Below are 18,333 nucleotides of genomic sequence, written 5' to 3' on the forward strand. Positions count from 1 at the left end.
CAGGCTTCCCAGGGAACCCAGGCCAGAGGGCTAGGTCTTCTAAGAACTGTCAGTAGAGGTTGACAATGGCACAGCCTGCTTCAAGGAGCTTCGGGAGATGCCTGGGGCCTCTGAGCCCTGTCTGGGGCCAGGCCAACTGGGGGCCCATCACCAGTGGAGAGAGAGATTGGGTGCTAGCTGCTCACAGCTCCCAGGGAGGGAAGCTAGGGAGGGGGAGGAGAGGGACAGTCATCAGAGACCACACAGGGCCTCAGCACCTGACCCTACCTGAGCCCCATTCCAGTTATCTCCCATGGGCCTCAGGGAAGTTCAAGCTGAAGTTCAAGTGGCCGGCCCCAGGCCTGCATGGTGTGTTGCAGCCCAAGGGCACGCATGGGCATGGTGTGCCCTAGCCCCGCTTGGAGAAGCAACCTGAGTATAGGGAGGCAGGAAGTAGATTTTGGATGCCAGGCTGGAATGATGCCTCCAGCTGATGGGCATAGGTTGGTTCTTGAGCAGAGATGTAATATTAAAAATACATATTATGGGGGCAGGGGGCGCCTGGGTGGCTCTGTTGGTTGAGAATCCAACTTCGGCTCTGGTCATGATCTCACGGTTCGTGGGTTCGAGCCCCATGTCGGGCTCGCTGCTGTTGGCACAGAACCTGCTTCCGATCCTTTGTCTCCCTCTTTCTTTCGGTTCCTCCCCCATTTGTGCTCTCTGTCAAAAATAAATAAACACTAAAAAAAAAAACTTTAAAAAATACATATTGTGAGCAGGCTAGCCGGGGAATTGTGTGGAAGGTGAATCAAAGTGTGGAGGGGGGGCAGCTGGAGGCAGGGAGACCACAGTGGGGTGGGGGTGGGCTCTGGGCCTGGGTGGGTGGAATGGAGGAGGATAGGAAGACCAGAGATGTCTCAACAAAGGTGCCAGCAAGAAGGGGACAGGTTGCTGGGGTGAGGGGCTGGGCAGGGTGCCTCTGGAAGATGACAGATGAGCCATGGTGGGCAGGCAGCCTGTGGGAAGCCTCGGTGGGAGCAGGAGCTGGGGAGCAGGGTCAGACCTAGAGACACCATCCCCTAACCGTGAGGCCCAGGACTCACGGGAGGGGCAGAGAGGGCAGTGCTGGACCACTGTGAGGGATACAGTTTTTGGCCAGCCTTGAATGCCAGCAGGGGATTTATGCTTGCTTCAAGGGGCAACAGGGAGCTCTTGCAGGATCTTGAGCAGGGAGTGTTGTGAAGAAATCTGTCTTTGGGGGATACTAGCTCTGAAGGCAGAGGGATTCTGGACCCTCTGTGGCAGTAGACCCTGTGGTATCTCACCCAGTGCCTGTGCCAGCGCCCTGCCCCCTCGCAAGACAAGAGGGCCTGACCTGACAGGGTGGGAAGTAGGCTGTGAGGGTCCTTAACCCTCCTACAGGCCAGCCAGACACAGCCCTGATCCCCGGGGTGGAAGGGGTGAGCTAGCAACAAGGGGGACACTTTGCCTGAACACTGACCGGCTTGACTTTCACATACAGGGTCCTCCCGGGCCACAGGGTCCCCCAGGGCCACCAGGGATCCCCGGAGCCAAGGTCAGTTCACGGGCAGTTGTGTGGCCTCACCCCGAGCCCCTTATCTCCAGCACCCGCCTCCCCTCTCCTCTCTGCATGCTCACTCTGCTTCTCTCCTGGCATCCCAGCCTGGCTTCTAGGGGCTCAGAGAAAGCGGCCCTGCTCCTTCCTAACCAAGCTGGCCGCCTTCCTCCCAGCCCTAGCTCCTCCCCGGGAAGCCTCATTCACACATGTAAACCCTGGAGACATCCCCAAATCCCATAGATTACATAGCCTGTACACATCATTTACACCCTGCTTAGTCAGCGCAGGAGAAAGAGCCTAAGACTTGGAAATCAGGCAAGATCTGGTCCCAGCCTGGGCTATGTGGCCTGGAATGAGTCATTTAATCCTCTGACCCTCAGTTTCCAAACCTGTAACCTCCCAGACTATAGATTATAGCCCTGGGCTGTATCTGCTCATTGGAGCTGAGGAAACGAGAAGAGCAGGGGGGCAATGCCTGGCACGCGGCCAGGCACCCAGTGGCCACCATCCTGGACCTGACTAACTCCAGGGACCTGACCCAGGGACACTGTGCTGAACCAGCGGTGGGGGGTGGGGGGGCAGCCCAGCCATAAGTCCCTCTCCAGGACCACAGGACACCGTAACCCCCCTTGCTTTCTATTCCCTCCTAGGGCGAGCTGGGACTGCCTGGTGCCCCGGGAATCGATGGAGAGAAGGTCTCTGGGCCTTTTTATTTAGTTGGCAATGCTGGTGCCTAGTGTTGGGCTTCGTGTGTGCCTGTGTTCGTGCATGTTATGTGTGTGTGCGTCCATGTGTGCATGAATGCACGTGTGCATGTATGTGTGCGTGCGTGTGTGTGTGTGTGTGTGTGTGTGTGTGTGCAGAGCTAGAGAGGGGCCACATTACAGAGTGTGCTGCCTGTGTGCATGTCCTGAGTCTGCCCTGAGGCCTCAGGCAAGCTGCTCATTTTCCAGCAGCCTCGGTTCAGTTCCTCGCCCGGAGGTGAGGATGGTAACAGCTGTGAGAGGTAACTAATTCTGTGTGTGGAAAACAGAGCGGGGTGGGTGCCTGGCACAACGTAGCAGAGTCTTCGTTACCGTTGCTATCAGTACGCTTAGTGTCCCTGTAAGTGTACCTCTGCGTGTGATCCTACTGACACACTACAGTGCCAGGGGCGTCACCGGGAGTGTCTTTAGTGCTGGGTCCCTAGTGTGCCCACCTTGGACAGTATGTGATTGGTTGAGAGAGGGAATGAGTGGCCAGAAGGGGCACTGAGTGGATGATGGGTTGTACGGGGGGTTTGGGGGCTCCCACCACCAGCTTCTGAGATGTGAGCGCAGGGTTGACCCCAAGCCCCGTAAGTGCCCCCTCAGGGGCTGCGCAGTCCCCCGAACCCCACCTCTCCACGCACTGGCCCATCCTGCGCCCCGTCTTCATTCGGGCTCCTCATTGCACTTACCTGGGCCAGGGGCCCAGGATAAAGAAGTGGGGGTCTGGCCTGGCCAGGACTAAGCTCTGGGAACCCACTGGGGTGGGGAAGGGAGCCTGCTAGCCTCACCAACCCCTTGTTCTTGTGGCTCACAGGGTCCCAAAGGAGCTAAAGGCGACCCAGGAGAGGTGGGGCCGGCCGGACCCAAAGGGGAGGCAGGCGAGATGGGCCTGTCGGGCCTCCCGGTAGGTGTGGCTGGGTCCCCCCTGTTTGCCCACGTGGGGATCTAAGGCAGGTGCATGCCCACCACAGCAGCTACAGGGGCGGGAGGGGGGCAGCTGGGGCCAGCTGTGTCCCGCCAGCACAACCACCACCACCCCCAGCCCAGGGTCACCGAGCCTTTGAAAGGAAGCTCTGACAGTCCATGCTGCTCAGACCCTCTGAGCCCCATCTCCTCCTCCATATAAGGACTTACCGCCTGCTTCCCGAGGCCTCCGCAAAGGTGGAGCCCAGCTGGCGGGTGGTTAGGTCACACACGCTGACCGCTCAAGTTCGCATCCGGCTCTGTCTCCTGCTGACTCTGGAACCCTGCACGAGCATCCTAAGCCCCCTGGGCCTCCATTTCCTCACCTCCAAAATGGGGGTGATAATCTCCCACTTGTGAGGGCATGCACGACAGGCCTGAGAAGGGTGGCTGGCGGGTGATAAATGCCCACTATCTATCACCGTCGTAGTGGCTGGACCAGAAGAGTTTGGGGTTCAAGCAGCCCCCAGATGCCACCTCTTCACGTCTGGTGTCCATCCATGAGGCTCCCTCAGCTAGAGAGGTGGTACCAGGTTTGAACCCGGGTCTTTGCTTCCAGAGCCCACAATTTATACCACTATCAGTGTGCTCTCCCCAAACCCCCTGTGCTGGGCATCTGGAGCGTGTCACTGATTCAGGGAAAATACTTCAAGCTACAAAGGCCAACTCACTGCTGAGGCTGGAGGCCTCATGGGGAAGGCAGGGGAAGTGCTGACCACCATGGTGGGGATTTTGATGATGGACGGAAAGGGCTGAAGGCCATCCTGTCCTGCAGGGCGCCGACGGCCCCAAGGGGGAGAAGGGAGAGTCGGCATCTGACAACCTACGGGAGAGCCTGGTAAGGGGGCTGTTGAGGACCAGGGTCCTAGCTTAGACCGGCTGCGGCCCCAAACCTTGGGACAGAAAGGCCACCTGGGGGGCGCCTGGGTGGCTCAGTCGGTTGAGCGTCCGACTTTGGCTCAGGTCATGATCTCGCAGTACCATCTGTGAGTTCAAGCCCCGCGTCAGGCTCTGTGCTGACCGCTCAGAGCCTGGAGCCTGTTTCGGATTCTGCGTCTCCCTCTCTCTCTGACCCTCCCCCGTTCATGCTCTGTCTCTCTCTGTCTCAAAAATAAATAAATGTTAAAAAAAAAAAAAACTAAAAAAAAAAAAAAAAAAAAAAGAAAGGCCACCTGGCCTGAGCCAACCAAAGGGCAGCGAGGGAGGGGGAGGGGGAGCCTCGGCTGTGTCCTCCAACTGAGGCCCCTCTGAGAACCCAAAGGCCAGCCCCTTGGCTCCCCACTAGGCAGTGTGCCCTTCTGGGGGCAGGAAGGAGACTCGGCCCAGTGGCTCAGGGCCCAGCACCCCCAGGAGTGCTCATCCAATATGTTCAAGTATGGGTGGGTGACATATGACGGGGGGAGGGGTGGTGGTGACTAATCCACCTCTGACTGCTTCCTAGGCTCAGATCATAGTGGAGCCAGGGCCCCCAGGCCCCCCTGGTCCCCCAGGCCCCATGGTAAGAGCATTTGGCTTAAAGTAGCTGGGACGTGCAGAGGGTGGTGAGCCCAGGCCTAGAGCTGTGGCCCAGGGGATGACGGGATTTCTCGGTGGGGAAGGGGCCACATCAAGCAATATGGCAGAGCCTGGGTCTGGGCTTGGGAGGCCACAGAGGTCAGGGCCATGGAAACCAGTGAGTGGCCCATGAGCCTTTGCAACCCACTGTAAGAGGAACCTGGCTCCGAGCACTGGACCCAGCCCGATGGCCTTTCTGATTTGCTCTCTCCTCCTCCAGGGCCTTCAGGGAATCCAGGGTCCCAAGGTGAGTTGTGGGGCATGGGTGGAAACCCCCCTACTCACTTCAGACCCACAGCCTGGACAGTTCCAGAAAGCCTTGCTAATGGGCAGTGAGGGCCCCACACTGGGCTCCAGACCAGCTCCGCATTATCCCAGGGCCTGAATGTTCAGAATCCCCTGGAGTACAACCTCCCTGATGTCCTTGGAGCCAGCGTCCCCTGCCCCCCACTGGGGCTCTGTCCCCCTGCCCAAGCACTAGTCTGCTGCCTCATGCACACATCCGTCTTAACTGCCCCCAGCCTGGACATGAAGTCTTGGGCGTCGTGTGTATTACATAATGTCATGTCCTCTGCTCTTAAATTAAAACCGTGAATGTGGCCTGCCCACGTGCCCTGCCTGGAGGAGGCCAGCTGGCCTCCCTGTTTGCCATGCCTGGCTTCTCTCTCATGCACCCTGGGGGAGAGACTACCTCTCCATTCCCCCAGCCCAGAGGCCGGCGGGACTTGGTCATGATTCCCACCAGCTGAGTGGGGCCAAGCATGTGGCCGACCAGATGGGCTGCTTCTGGTTCTGTTTTGTCCCAAGGGCCTCCCCAGATCGTGTTTAGAAGAGGCAGCTTCTGTTAGGGACGAGGTCCAAGGCTGGGGCTCAGAAACCCAACTGGTCCTCAGCTCTGCTGCTTCTTGGCTGTGTGGCTGGGCCCATCCCTGCCCCTCTCTTGCCTCCCTTTTCTCATCTGTGAAATGGATGTGACCGCAACGATCTCCCATGATTACCGAGGCACCCATGGGTGGGGAAAGGTAAAGTGCACACACTCATAGTTCATTCCGATTATGTGCACTGGAAGGAAGCTGGGGTCAAGCCCCTGAGAGCCTGGAGTCTGTCCCTCTGCCCTGCATCCCCACCTGTCACTGAGGCCCCAAGCTTTCCTGTCCTGCTGTCTGTCTGACCCCTCCCCACTGACTGCTGTCTCCTCTTGGCTTGCAGGGCTTGGACGGAGCAAAGGGAGAGAAGGGCGTGTCGGGGGAGAGAGGCCTCAGCGGCCTGCCTGTGAGTGTCATGAGCCTTGTCCATCCTTCCAGGCTGCTAATTCCTATAACTGTCATGCTTCTTGACCCATTCCTTTTCCACCCAGGGGCCAGCTGGCCCGCCGGGCCTTATTGGACTGCCAGGAACCAAAGGAGAGAAGGTAACCACCCTCCTTTAACGCCCCCCAAGTATGGCCACATGTTTGTGGTGTCGCTTGGCCTTGGTGGCTCAACTCCTGACACCACACTGTCCCAGGGCCAGAAATCAGGCTTGTGGACAATTCACAAGGCTGCACATCCCGGCCATTACTGCTCCCGGCACCCCCTCCCCAGCCCCCTCACATCTTTCTTTGTCTCTCCTCAGGGAAGACCCGGGGAGCCGGGCCTGGATGTAAGTATCTCATCATTCCCTGTGATCAGGCTCTTCTTGTGTGTAGCTTCTGACCCCGTGCTGGCCAGTCACCTGATCTGCGACTTGGATGTGACCCCCTTCTCCAGGGTTGAAACTCCAAGTTCCCCCTGTGTCCTCAATGCCAAGTCTAGTTCATAGCCCAGAGTAGGTACTTGATGGGTGGATGATGGGTGGATGGACCGATGGATCGATGATGGATATATGGATGATAGTGGATGGACAGATGGACAGATGGATGAGTGATAGGTGGATGGATGTTGGATATATGGATGATGGATGGATGGGTGATAGATAAATGGATAGAAGGATGATGCATTGGGGCGCCTGAGTGGCTCAGTCCGTTGAGCTTTCGACTTCAGCTCAGGTCATGATCTTGCAGTTTGTGGGTTCAAGTCCTGCATCAGGCTCTGTGCTGACAGCCTGGAGCCTGCTTTGGATTCTGTGTCATCCTGTGTCATTCTGTGTCATTTAAAAATTGCACTGTTGCAATATCCTAGTGAGAGATGCTGAAGCTTCAGCTAGACATTACTGAGGGAAGAAGAGGAGAGGAAGTATTAGCTCGAGGTTGACTGGATCTTTAGCCAACAACAGAAAACAGTTTAAACTGGCTTACACTGGGGTGCCTGGGTGGCTCAGTCAGTTAAGTGTCCGACTTCGGCTCAGGTCATGATCTCGCGGTCCGTGAGTTCGAGCCCCATGTCGGGCTCTGTGCTGACATCTCTGAGCCTAGAGCCTGCTTCAGCTTCTGTGTCTCCCTCTCTCTTTCTGCCCCTCCCCTGCTTGCATTCTGTCTCTCAAAAATAAACATTAAAAAATATTTGGCTTAAACTGATTACTAACTGAAAAATCCAAGGGTGCCTGCGTGGCTCAGTCAGTTGTGTGTCTGACTCTTGATCTCGGCTCAGGTCATGATCCCAGGGTCGTGGGATCAAACCCCACCTGGGGCTCCACACTGAGCATGGAGCCTGCTTGGAATTCTCTCTCTGTGTCTCTTTCTCCCTCTGCCCCTCGCCCCCACTTGTGCACACCGTCTCTCTAAAATTTAAAAAAATCCAGAGGGACAGTGCGTGGATCCACACAACCCACCCTCTCGTCCTCCCGTCTGTGCTTTCTCTGTTGGGGTGTCATTTCAAGTTACATGTGGTAATGAGGTGGAGGCAATAGCCCCAAACCCTGGAGAAAGACCATTTGCCTCACTCTGTATTCTTTTAGAAAAGTTTCATCACCTCTCTCTGGCCCCAGTTGGGTCAATGCTGAAACATGACTTGCTGTGAGAAATGCAGTGCCCTGATTGGCCAGCCCTGGTCACGTCCTCCCTCCTGGAGCTGGGAGTGGAGTCAGTGGGTTATAAGAAGGGAGGGTGGCTCCCAGGAAAATCAGGTGGCTCTTGCAAGGGCAATGGTGACCAGATGTAGGGCTGCACGGACTCTGGTGTCCACCCTAGGCTTTAAGGAGAGAATGTCACCTGGGAGAGCAAGTGTAGACACAGAATTTCTGATTGGGAAGATGATGCTCCATCCATGAAAAGGGTCCAGAGAAGACACCAATGCTGAATCCAGTTCAGGCTCTGTCAGGGAGGTAGTGGAGCTAAAGAGACTGGGCCACCAGCGGTGTGGCCACGGCTGCCTTCTGGGAGGCCTGGAGCTGAGCTCAGAGCCCACCGGCTCTACCTGGCAAGCCTCTGGCCCTGCGCCCTCTCCACCAGGCCCAGCAGACATGGGGAGTGTGCTCAGAAGCCTTCCCTGACCTCACACCTGGATAGAACAGCCCCTCTCCCTCAGACCTCATGGCATCTGGTTCATCCTGTGTCACTGAGCATAGACCATCATCTTCTATATCCTCTTGCCTGCCATGTTAGACCGTGAGGGAAGTGTCACATTTGTAACTGCAGGGTTTTAATTTGTGGAGGTGACTGAGGACACAGTTTGGCCAATGCCATTGGAAGAAAAACATGTTACTTATGTTTCCCAAGGGAAGGGCTCACTCACTAGGCAGGGCCACATGGGGAAGCACCAGGTTTGATCCAGAGGTAGAAGGGAGTGGGGGGCAGCTTAAGCCGGAGCTTTTACTGGGGCTTCCTTGGGAAAGGCAAGACAGAGCAGGAGAGACACTTGAGGATTAGTTAGTATGAATAATCTGGGCAGGCTCCGGGCTGTAGGGGTGGTCCCTAGTTTCCTGCTACCTGCCCTTGGGATGATTTTGGGCCTTGGGATGATTTCAGCTTGCTGTGTGAGAGGCAGATAAAGGGAGTGATTTCGGGATTTTCGGTTTACATATAAAAGGTGTGCCCTCACACCAGCCCTTTGCTGTTTCCAAAACTCAACATGAGGGAGGGGCAGCCTCTTCCTAGCCAGCAAACTTTTTAAGATGTCAAAACTTAAGACACAGAAAATAAAGGGGGGGGGGGGGAACACATCAAATCTGTTTCTCTGTCCTCAGTATCCAGCCCACAGCCCAGTTCCTAGTGGATGCTTAGAACTATCGATTGCAGGGGCACATGGGTGGCTCAGTTGGTTAAGCGTCTGAATCTTAGTTTCGGCTCAGGTCATAATCTCACGGTTCGTGAGTTCGAGCCCCACATCGGGCTCCACACTGACGGTGTGGAGCCTGCTTGGGATTCTCTCTCTCCCTCTTTCTCTGCCCCTCCCCTGCCCGTGCTCTTTCTCAAAATAAATAAAAACTTTTAAAAAGTTTTAAAAAAATGGTTGCATGGGTGGATGGACAGATGGATGAATGGGTGGGTAGAGGTGGGTAAGAGATTAAGCCAAAGGCTCAACAAAGGTCACCATTTCTGAGTCCACCAAAGATAGTGACATAAACTTCCACAAGTTTCCTGGGTCTCTGTCCCTAGCCAAGCTAGGGTCAGTGCCAGCAGCATGTGACAGTGACGTGCGAGAGAAAGCCCTCTGCCTGAGGGCTTCTGTCCAGAGACACCGCCAGTGTTCTCTTTTGGAGGAAGCAGTGCTAGCATCCTGAATGTATGCTTTTCTTGAAATCAGCCTCGTGCCGAACATACGTGTCACCGAGGAGTTGAGTGGGGCCAACGGATACCACAAATTTGCATGGGGAAGGGGCAGTGATGGAGGCACAGAGATGAACAGATACAGGACCAAACCTCAAACCTCATTTTATTCCTTTTTCCAGGGTTTCCCTGGACCCCGAGGAGAGAAAGGTGACCGGAGCGAACGTGGAGAGAAGGTGGGGGTCGGTGGAGGCTGGGATGGGGGCGCAGCAGGGCAGGGGTGGCTGCCAGCTGGAGGCCCATCCCTCTGAGAGGCGGAGGAGGGGTCCTGAACCTGGCAGCCTTGGCCACACACCCATCTCCTTCCTTGTGCAGGGGGAGCGAGGAGTCCCGGGCCGGAAAGGTGTGAAGGGCCAGAAGGGTGAGCCGGGACCGCCAGGCCTGGACCAGCCGTGTCCCGTGGTATGTGTCGGGGCAGAACGGGAGCCCCAACCCAGGTCTTTGCCGCCTCAGGCCAGGGTCAGGCCAACGTCTTCCCTGTCCTCAGAGCTCACTCACAAGCCCCAGAGACCACCGTAGCTGTCACTGCCATCATGGAGGCACCTCTCTCATTCTGGTCCTGACTCCCCACCCTGAGCGTGCCTCAGGGGGACCCACCCCCTCAGTGTTTGCCAGGGTCACTGCCCATCTCTTTTCAGCTTCCTTGGCGCTACAGAGGATTAGGACGCCCTCACCTCTCTGGGTGGGTGTCCCTTGCTGGTATGAGTGGCCCCATGCGGCCCCTGCACCCCCTCTGCATGCCCCAAAGTCCCTCCCTGCTCCCCACACCTTCCTCCTTTCCTTCTCTCTCACGTCAGCCCCTGAGGCCCACTGGACTGCAGGCCAGAAATTACCACAGTTCACTCCCCTCCCCGGAAGGCTGGGAGGGTCCACACGTCACACTCTTCCATGGAGCTCACAAAAGACAGGAAAGGGAAAACAGGGACCTTCCACACTAAGACTGAGCAGATGTTCATACCTGGCCACCCGGCCATGAGGGGTCCTGGCTGCCTTTCAAAGGGGGATCAGGGTGAGGGACCCCAGATGCCCAGTCCTCTGCCCGTGAGTCACACCAGCCCTCTGGTTCCTCAGTCTCCTCATCCAAGTAGTGGGAGTACTAGGCCCTGCCTCTAGGGCCACTAGGTGGTCTTGGGGAGTCACTGAGAGAAATAGGAGGGTGGTGACCGTATTCAAAAAGTGCAGGGACAGAGGAGAGACGCGGTGGCCCAGCCTCGCAACTCCAGGCCTGGGGCCAAGACTTCCCTCCGGGTCATTCAGCCTTTGTCTTTGAAACAGGAGAACCTTAAATGTGGAGGCCAGCGAGGGGCACCGGGCTCCAGGGGCCTGGCGAGGGGCAGCGGGCCCTGCCCTGTGGTATGCGGTCTGGCCTGCTGTGTGCTGTGCTGTGCATTCCGGGCACCTGTGCCCACTGTTCTACCTCCTCCTCTCTCCTGCCTTCCTTTCCTTCCTGCCCCTCCCCCCCAACTTCCCTGTGGGCCCCAGCCCGTGACCCTGGTAGATGTCTGGCAGCTCCATGGAATGTGTTCCCGTGTGTGCGTCTGGAATGAAGAATTTTCCCCCCGGGGTTCCCCAAGGACTCTAGGCTGCCTGATGGGTACCTCCCCAGCTCCCTTACCCTCCAGGCCACCCTAGAAACCTTCCCCACCCCACCTTGTGTCTGAGTGCTGGGCTGGCATTGGCATGCTGGCACCCCCAGACAATCCCCATTCCCCACCCCGGTTTCTACCCTGACAGCCTCATTCTGCCCTGCCACCCAGATCCAGACACAAGGACCAGGACAGGCCAGAGGGGGATCCCGCTTCCTGGACTGCCCTTCAAAACACTCTTGGAGAAACTCCTGAGAGCTCTCAGGCCCCCCCAGTGTAAGGGGCCAGAGCCACCATCATGGCTGCGGGCAGGAAGCCATGAAGCCCCTCGGTATCTCCTGGCCGGCAGATTCCAGCACAGTACCTGATACTCCACAGTGCCCTGGTTCTGTCCCTGCTCTAGTGTCCCAACAAACCAAGCCCCATGGGGGCGCACTCGGGACAAGCCCAGTGAGAGGCCCTCATGTCTTGTGACCCGACTACCCAGGTGGACAGGCGTTCGGGCCCTGCCTCAGTGGGGTCCAGTGGCCTCATGTGGCAGCTCCCTCATCTCTGCCTCCCTACACACGGGGCAAGGGTGTACAGAGTGTAGGGAGCTGATCAAGTCCCCTACCCCCATCCCCACTGAAACGTTTTTCTTTTCCAGGGCCCTGATGGGCTGCCCGTGCCTGGCTGCTGGCATAAGGTACCTTGCAGGGAGGAGTCTCTAGGACAGACTGTGAGGAGGGCGGCGGTGGGGGTGGGGGAGACCCCAGGGGCTGGGTGTCTGCGGTTCCCCACACAGTGACTGAATAGCCAGGTTTCCCTGGGATGACACGACCCCAGCTCTGACTCTCCCGTCGTGTGGCCCCAGGCTTGGGGCTGTGGTCCTGGGTGACTAGTCCACCCTGTCGGTCAGTCGGGGCTCGCCCAGCACCTGGCCCAGCCAGCGCAAAGCCATCTGCACCCCTCTGAGACTTTGCCCAAACTGCCCCACTGAGAGGGGGTGAAAGCCAAGAGCCGGGCATGAGAGGATTGGGGGCGTGCCCGTTCTAGAAGAAATGGGCAGGACAGGGTGCTCAGATCAGGGCAGGGCCTCCCTCCTCACCTTCAGTCTCTCCCTCCTCTTCCAGTGACCCCCGCACCCAGCTCACAACCTGTACAGATGCGTGTGGACGTTTTTAATTTTTGTAAAAACAGAACAGTAATATATTGATCTTTTTTTCACGGGATGCACCACCTGCGGCCTTGTCGCATTTAAGAGCATGGCCTGGCCCAGCCCTGGAACAATCAGCACGTGGAGCTGGCAGGAAAGGGGACGGGCCGGTCCAGGGTAATTGTGTACCCAAGGGGCAGCCGTGGGACTTGGCTCTCCCGGGAAGGAGACAAAGGTGAAAGTGCCTGGCTCAGGAGGGGCTGCAGAGATGCTGGGTTGGGCCCTCAGCCACCTGATTAGCAGAGAGACTGTCCCCTGAGGTTCTGGAGCCCTGGGGCCCACCCCATCCAGAAAGGTCCGGGGCTTGGATGACAAACGCAGCTGCCCCAGCTTCTCTGGCCTCTGGACTTGGCCACAGCCAGCTGCCCGCCCCTTGGGGCCCCTCTGGGCCTTGGCTTCACCGGGACAGGACAAGATTTCTGCCCAGCACTTGCAGCTGGATGCTGCAAGCTTTGGGGAGCACGCTGCGCCCCCACTCCCACCAAGCTCAGTGGGCCTCAGGAAGCTAGCCTGCCATGAGAACACGTGCCCTCTGGCCCGGAGGAGACCACCACCTGTGGACCCAGCTGCAAGGAGCCTCTCGATCCTCGAGTGTGGAGGACGGCGGGTCCCAGACTGGAGTGGCTGCTGCACCCAGAAGAGGGTCATGATGGGACTTTGCCAGCCCAAGGAGACTGGCCCGCAGCTCAGAGTTGGGGTCTCCTCTCACCCCAACTCTCCCACCCGGGAGAGCTCCAGTCAGCCTGCCAGAAATGGTCCTTCGGATGAGCTGTGCAGACGAAGAAGGCGTGGGTGGATTCCCGGCCAGCCCGAGCAGGGGGTCTGCAACCCCAGCCACCGTGCTCTGAGGAGAGGCTCCCCCACCTCTGACAGGGGCTCCCAGCTGTCATCCCCAGCCCAGATGCTTGCCTCCTTTCTCTGTATAGACGGTTATCGCTGCGTGTAATAAACCACAGTGTGTGTCTGGGTGTGCCTGTCCTTGCAGACTGCCCCTGAGCACCTCTGGGCAAGGTTTCAGCCTGGCCTTTGCTGGCTGGGCAGGTACAAGGGACAATTCCTGGGTCAGAGCTCCCCCTTCCCCCCCAGAAACCAGAGGAAGCTGTTCAGGGTCAGGGCAAAGATAGGGTTTGGTGTTAGAAAGACAGACTCAAGGCCTGGCCGGCTACGTACCGGCTGAGCCCTCCATCCAGTCATCATGTCACGGACTCCCTATACTCTCCTCCGATCCAACGGCCAATGACTGTTACATGACAGATCACCCTAAAGCTTACCTTAAAACAGCAATGTTTCTTTCTTACAGTTCTAGGGGTGATAGGCTCAGCTGTGTAGTTGTCACTCAAGCTCTCCTACGCATGGTGGCCCATGCTGGCCATTACCTGGGACCTCAGAGAGCCCCGACACCTCTCTGTGTGGTCTGGGCTTCCTCCCAGCACAGCTGCTGGATCCCCACGGTGCATGAGCCAGGTGGACCAGGCAGCAAGCTGTGTCACCGTTTACAGCCAGGCCTCAGAAATCAGATGGTGTCACTTCCTGCCAGAATCAGAGGCTCACCCTCATTCAAGGGGAAAGTGCCAACATCATCTTTAAGGAGAAAATGTGGGATAGTAGATCTCGTGGCAGCCATCTTAGAAAATTCAAATCCTCCACCTCCTCTGGAAAATGGGACAGCAACGCTTACCCCTAGGACAGGTCAGGCACCAGGAAGCGTTTTTGGTTCGGAATCCCTTCTCTTTTCTCCACTCTAAGACCAAGCCAGGGCCACAGTCTTGCAGGATGTTTGTATTTCCCTCATTGCAGCTGGTCCTCATAACAACCCTGGGGGAGGAACCCAGTGAGGATGCCCATTTCACAGATGACAAAACCAAGCACATCCAGGGTAGTACAGACAAGAACAGGCCTGCAGTGATGGTATCTCAGGTCTTCTGTTTCCGAGGGGTAACACTAAGGAAACCCCAGTATGGGGGGAGTCTGCCCAGGTCACGCTACATGGCTTCCTCACTATGCAGAAGAGGCCCAGCCACACACTGCTAGGGAGGAGGAAAGTATCAACTCCCCAGCTCTGTCTCCCTAAGTTGTTGGCAGTAAGTGGCGGGCTGTGCTGCTGGCTGGCCAATCGTGTGGCTCACTGGGGAAGCTGGTAGTGTGGAAAGGGACAGAAACAAAGTGGGGCTCTGAGGGCTGATGGAGATCACTGGGTGTCCGGGCATCCTTGGGAGCCCCAGCAAAACTTTACAATTCGGCTGGACGCTACAGTTAATCCGCTTCTCCCTCTACCTGGGTGATTCACTGGATCCCATAACCAGCCCTTTGAAGGAAGGACAGGCCTCCATGATTGGTGTCACTGTTTCCACTTCACATATGGGGAAACTGAAGCACTTGAGCAGGGGGACACCTGCCCAGGGATGCACAGCCAAGACAGTTGTGGGTGGCAGGCAGACTGGACCCAGGTCCTTGGATATCCTCCAGTTTGTCCTTCCAAATTGTTTGGCCGGGCATGGAGTCTGCTAGGCAGTGTCATGATGCGGGGTGATTGGCAGGCAGATCCTCAAGGGAGGAAGAAACCACCCCTTTGGCAAGACAAGGCCATCCATGGCCTACTGTTGCCCCCTTGTGGCCTCATACCGTGTATCGTCAGGTCTGCAAATTTCAACAAGCTTCAAAACACAGAGCCCACAGAGTCTTCCAAGAGCTTGGGCAGGGGCAAAACACTACAGAAGAATGAATGATGTGCTTGAGGTCCCAGCGGAGACTCAGCGCAGGGGCGGGAAGGTGGGGGGGGGGGGATCCCTGCCTCACAGCTGAGCCTCAAGGACTGAGAGCTTCATGGCCCTCTGCTGAGAAAGTCAGTTTGGCCTCACACTACCCCCTTCCAAAGCGAGGGAAGCACATTTACTGAGCCCCGCGGCGTGCCATGGCAGCTAAGCTAATCACAAGGATTACTGTCACCTTTTCCAGATGAGCTAAGGCTCAAGAGGAGCAGGCTCACCCACACCTCGTTCTTCCTGATCCCCAAGATACTGCTAGAAACACACAGTGTGCTTGAGATTGTCACAATGATTGGGGAACACTCCTGGGACTCAAATCCCAATTCAGCCACTTCTTCCCATCCCTGCCCTGGTACCCCGAGGCCCACACTTGAGATAACAGAGGAGTGCTGAGCCTGGGGCCAGAGGAAAGAAGGAGTGGGCTTCTCTGAGCAGGAAGAAGGGGAAGCTTCCTAGTGTTGCCCCAACCCTACTGGAGACACTCTTGGCCCAGGAATTGGGCCAGCCTGGCCTGCAGCTGTACTGCCCCCCTGACCCTGGACACCCCGGGAGTAGATGAGATGTGACCTGGACCTGAGTGCAACCTTCTCACTCTTACCCCAAGGCAGGAACAGTCCCAGAGCCGACCTGACTTCTCTGAGCTGCCCTGGGCCATTAGAGGCTTGTGTTTTGGGGCTAGAAACAGGGCCAAAGATGGGGCCTAAACAGGACTCTCAGACTCGCACCCCCCCCCCCACCCCCACCAGCCTGCCTTCTAACTCAGCCTAGGAAGACAGAAAGGTTCTGGAGATGGTTGGTGGTGATGGTTGCATGTGAATGTACTTAATGCCATTGAACTATACACTTAAAAATGGTTGCAATGGTAACATTATGTATATGATACCACAATTTTAAAAAAGTGAAACCCCAAACGCTCTTTAATAAATACCTTAAGCATTTTCCACAATGGGGGAAGGGATGAAGAAATCAGCAACAAAGGGAGCAGAGCAGAGAGCTGAGAATCGTGACCGGTAACAGGAGGGACAGCAGGAACCTCCCCTTCCTCAGCTTGCTCAGGCCTCGACCTAAGTCCCTTGTTCTGGGTTTGTCAAGGCAGAAAGTCCAGGGCCCCACCCCGGTTGGGGCTATGCCTCTGGTAGCACAGCTTCCCAGCCCGTTGGGGGTCATTTCTTCTCATTCACTGCACTGAATGTCAGAGTCAGACAGACCTGAGCTGGAGTCCAGCCTCTGCTACACACTTGCTGGGTGCCTGGGAGCAAAGCCCCTTTCCTTCCTGGGCCTGAGTTTCCTGGCCGCGGACTATAAGGCTGAGCAGGCCTCCCAACGCTCTTCCTGCCTACACACTGCACGATTCTCTCAGTGTTTACAGAACTCTGTTCACCCTCCCTGGATTCTAGCAGGAGTCATGCCGCCCTGAAGGTCATGCTCATGCCCAGGACCCTCTTGGTCAGTCCCAGCAGTGACCCTGTTCCCACCTGAAATTGGGAATTCCTAGGTCTTGCCCCAGCATTGACAATCTCCTCTCCAGCCCTGAGGCCCCTGCTGTGAACCAGGCCCTGGGCTAGGTGTCAGTCACACATTCCCAGTTAACTCACAGGGCAACCCATTTTATGCACCAGTAAGGAGACGCGGGAAACTGAGCCCTGAGCTCAGAGCCCTGCTGGGACAGAAAAAAGCGGCGGGGTCACCCAAGAACCCTTCCCAGAGACGGAAACTGCTAGGTGCCAGGGGCAGGAGGCGGGCGCTGCGTCCCCGGGGCCCGCGACGGGAGGCGGGGCCCGCGACGGGAGGCGGGGCCCGCGACGGGGGGCGGGGTTGGCGGCCGAGCGTGCAAGAGGCTTCTCTGCGCTGCGTCTCCGCGCAACTGCCCGCCCGGTGCCATGGCCGCCGATCGGCGCGGGAAGGCCGAGACTCTCGCCCTGAGACGGCGGCTGCTAAGGTACTGAGACGGCGGCGCGGGGCGGTGCGCGCACGCACGACGCACGCACGTCCGGCGCGGAGCCCGCGGAGCCCAGGGACCTCAGCTCCGGGCCTCGCGCGGGCACCGGCTCCCCGGCCCCACAGACCCAGCCGCCAGCTGCGGGTCCGCGGGGTCCCTGCGGCCGCCTCCCCGCCTGTGTCCTCATCGGGCTGCCCTGCGGCGCCGGGCCGACCCCACCGGCCGCCGCTGACCGGCCTTGGCCCCCTGGAGAAGGCCTCTGCCCTGGCACCTGGGAGGACCTCCCCCAGGGTTGGCCCGCCAGCTGGACCTGGCCTGAGAGTGATCCAGGAAGGGACTGAAAGTTCAGACGGAGGGTGGGCATGGGGGGTCGTCTCCCAGGAAGCCTTAGAGAAAGCCTACCTGTAACCTGTGAGAGGGACTCTTGGTGGCACATGGGGCTGACACCCAGCAGGGTAGCAGAGGCACTGGGCTGGCAAGGACCTTTCAGAGCTGAGCTCCAGCCACCTGCGAGGGTGCCCTCCCTCACACGCATCCCAGCAAGGAAACCCTGCTCTAAGGAGCCCCCGTGGGTCTGGAGCTGCCGCCGTTCCTTGGGATCCAAGGGATTAATGTGGGCACGTGCAGAAATGAGCAAGGCCGCCTAGCCTTCACATGACTTAAATAATTTCAGTTTTAGCAGCTTCTCACCCTATCACTTCCTCCTTTCCAGCCACCTATGGGTGAGGGACTGGAAGCAGGAAAGCACCACTGTGCCCTTAAAGTTTTGTCCCTCCCAGAAACTGGGGGGTTGTGGGGGGCAGGTGCTATGGTGGGTGGGCTTGTCCCTTCAGGTCTTCAGACATGGCTGTCCACTTCTTACTGTCCCCACAGCGATTCTTGCAGACTCTTTTATCCTGAGGATCCTATTAAGATTGTCCGGGCCAAGGACAGTACTTGTACGATGAACAGGGTGCAGAATACCTGGATTGTGTCAACAATGTGGCTCATGGTTAGTATCCTACCTCAGGCTGGCAGGGCAGGGGAGCAGGCTGAGGCTGTGAACCTGGTCCCAGGGTGATCCTGAGATTGCAGAGAGGTGTGGAGAACTTGGGTCGAGCTGAGCAGAGGAGCCCAGTCTTTCTGGTGTGCCTCATGGAGAGGCTTCAAGCAGTAGCTGTGCTAAATCAGGCAGCACAGCAGTCGGAAGTCCAGTTCCACTTGGGACTGATGGCAAGCTCAGAGAACAGCAGTCAGCCTGACCATGACCAGCAACACAGCAGGCCTCTGGCCAAGTATTGGGAATCATGGCAGGGCTTCAGCCCCAGGGACCTTCTCAGGTGCTAGGCAAGGAAACTGAA

At 57.6% G+C, this 18,333-nt stretch overlaps 2 protein-coding genes across 11 annotated transcripts in view; both read left to right on the forward strand.

Moving 5' to 3' along the window:
- Nucleotides 1-13,253, forward strand: part of COL23A1 (collagen type XXIII alpha 1 chain) — a 357,789-nt gene extending 344,536 nt beyond the window's left edge. For 7 of the 10 annotated variants that reach the window (XM_045485726.1, XM_045485697.1, XM_045485672.1 and 4 more), the window contains 13 exons: nucleotides 1,502-1,555; nucleotides 2,209-2,253; nucleotides 3,122-3,211; nucleotides 4,046-4,108; nucleotides 4,712-4,768; nucleotides 5,045-5,071; nucleotides 6,034-6,096; nucleotides 6,182-6,235; nucleotides 6,439-6,465; nucleotides 9,631-9,684; nucleotides 9,824-9,910; nucleotides 11,741-11,779; nucleotides 12,336-13,253. In XM_045485726.1, the coding sequence (XP_045341682.1) occupies nucleotides 1,502-1,555; nucleotides 2,209-2,253; nucleotides 3,122-3,211; nucleotides 4,046-4,108; nucleotides 4,712-4,768; nucleotides 5,045-5,071; nucleotides 6,034-6,096; nucleotides 6,182-6,235; nucleotides 6,439-6,465; nucleotides 9,631-9,684; nucleotides 9,824-9,910; nucleotides 11,741-11,779; nucleotides 12,336-12,410 (735 nt within the window). In that variant the 3' untranslated portion in view covers nucleotides 12,411-13,253. Of the gene's footprint in view, nucleotides 1-1,501; nucleotides 1,556-2,208; nucleotides 2,254-3,121; nucleotides 3,212-4,045; nucleotides 4,109-4,711; nucleotides 4,769-5,044; nucleotides 5,072-6,033; nucleotides 6,097-6,181; nucleotides 6,236-6,438; nucleotides 6,466-9,630; nucleotides 9,685-9,823; nucleotides 9,911-11,740; nucleotides 11,780-12,206 lie in introns of all 10 variants that reach the window. The other 3 variants (XM_045485717.1, XM_045485687.1, XM_045485706.1) reach the window with 3 other exon arrangements.
- A 3,611-nt stretch (nucleotides 13,254-16,864) lies between these two features.
- Nucleotides 16,865-18,333, forward strand: part of PHYKPL (5-phosphohydroxy-L-lysine phospho-lyase) — a 38,852-nt gene continuing 37,383 nt past the window's right edge. The window contains 3 exon segments of the mRNA XM_045485739.1: nucleotides 16,865-16,993; nucleotides 17,867-17,913; nucleotides 17,916-17,984. Coding sequence (XP_045341695.1) covers nucleotides 16,935-16,993; nucleotides 17,867-17,913; nucleotides 17,916-17,984 — 175 coding nt within the window. The 5' untranslated portion in view covers nucleotides 16,865-16,934.

This window comes from Leopardus geoffroyi, chromosome A1 (genome assembly GCF_018350155.1).
Source record: "Leopardus geoffroyi isolate Oge1 chromosome A1, O.geoffroyi_Oge1_pat1.0, whole genome shotgun sequence".
NCBI lineage: Eukaryota > Metazoa > Chordata > Mammalia > Carnivora > Felidae > Leopardus > Leopardus geoffroyi.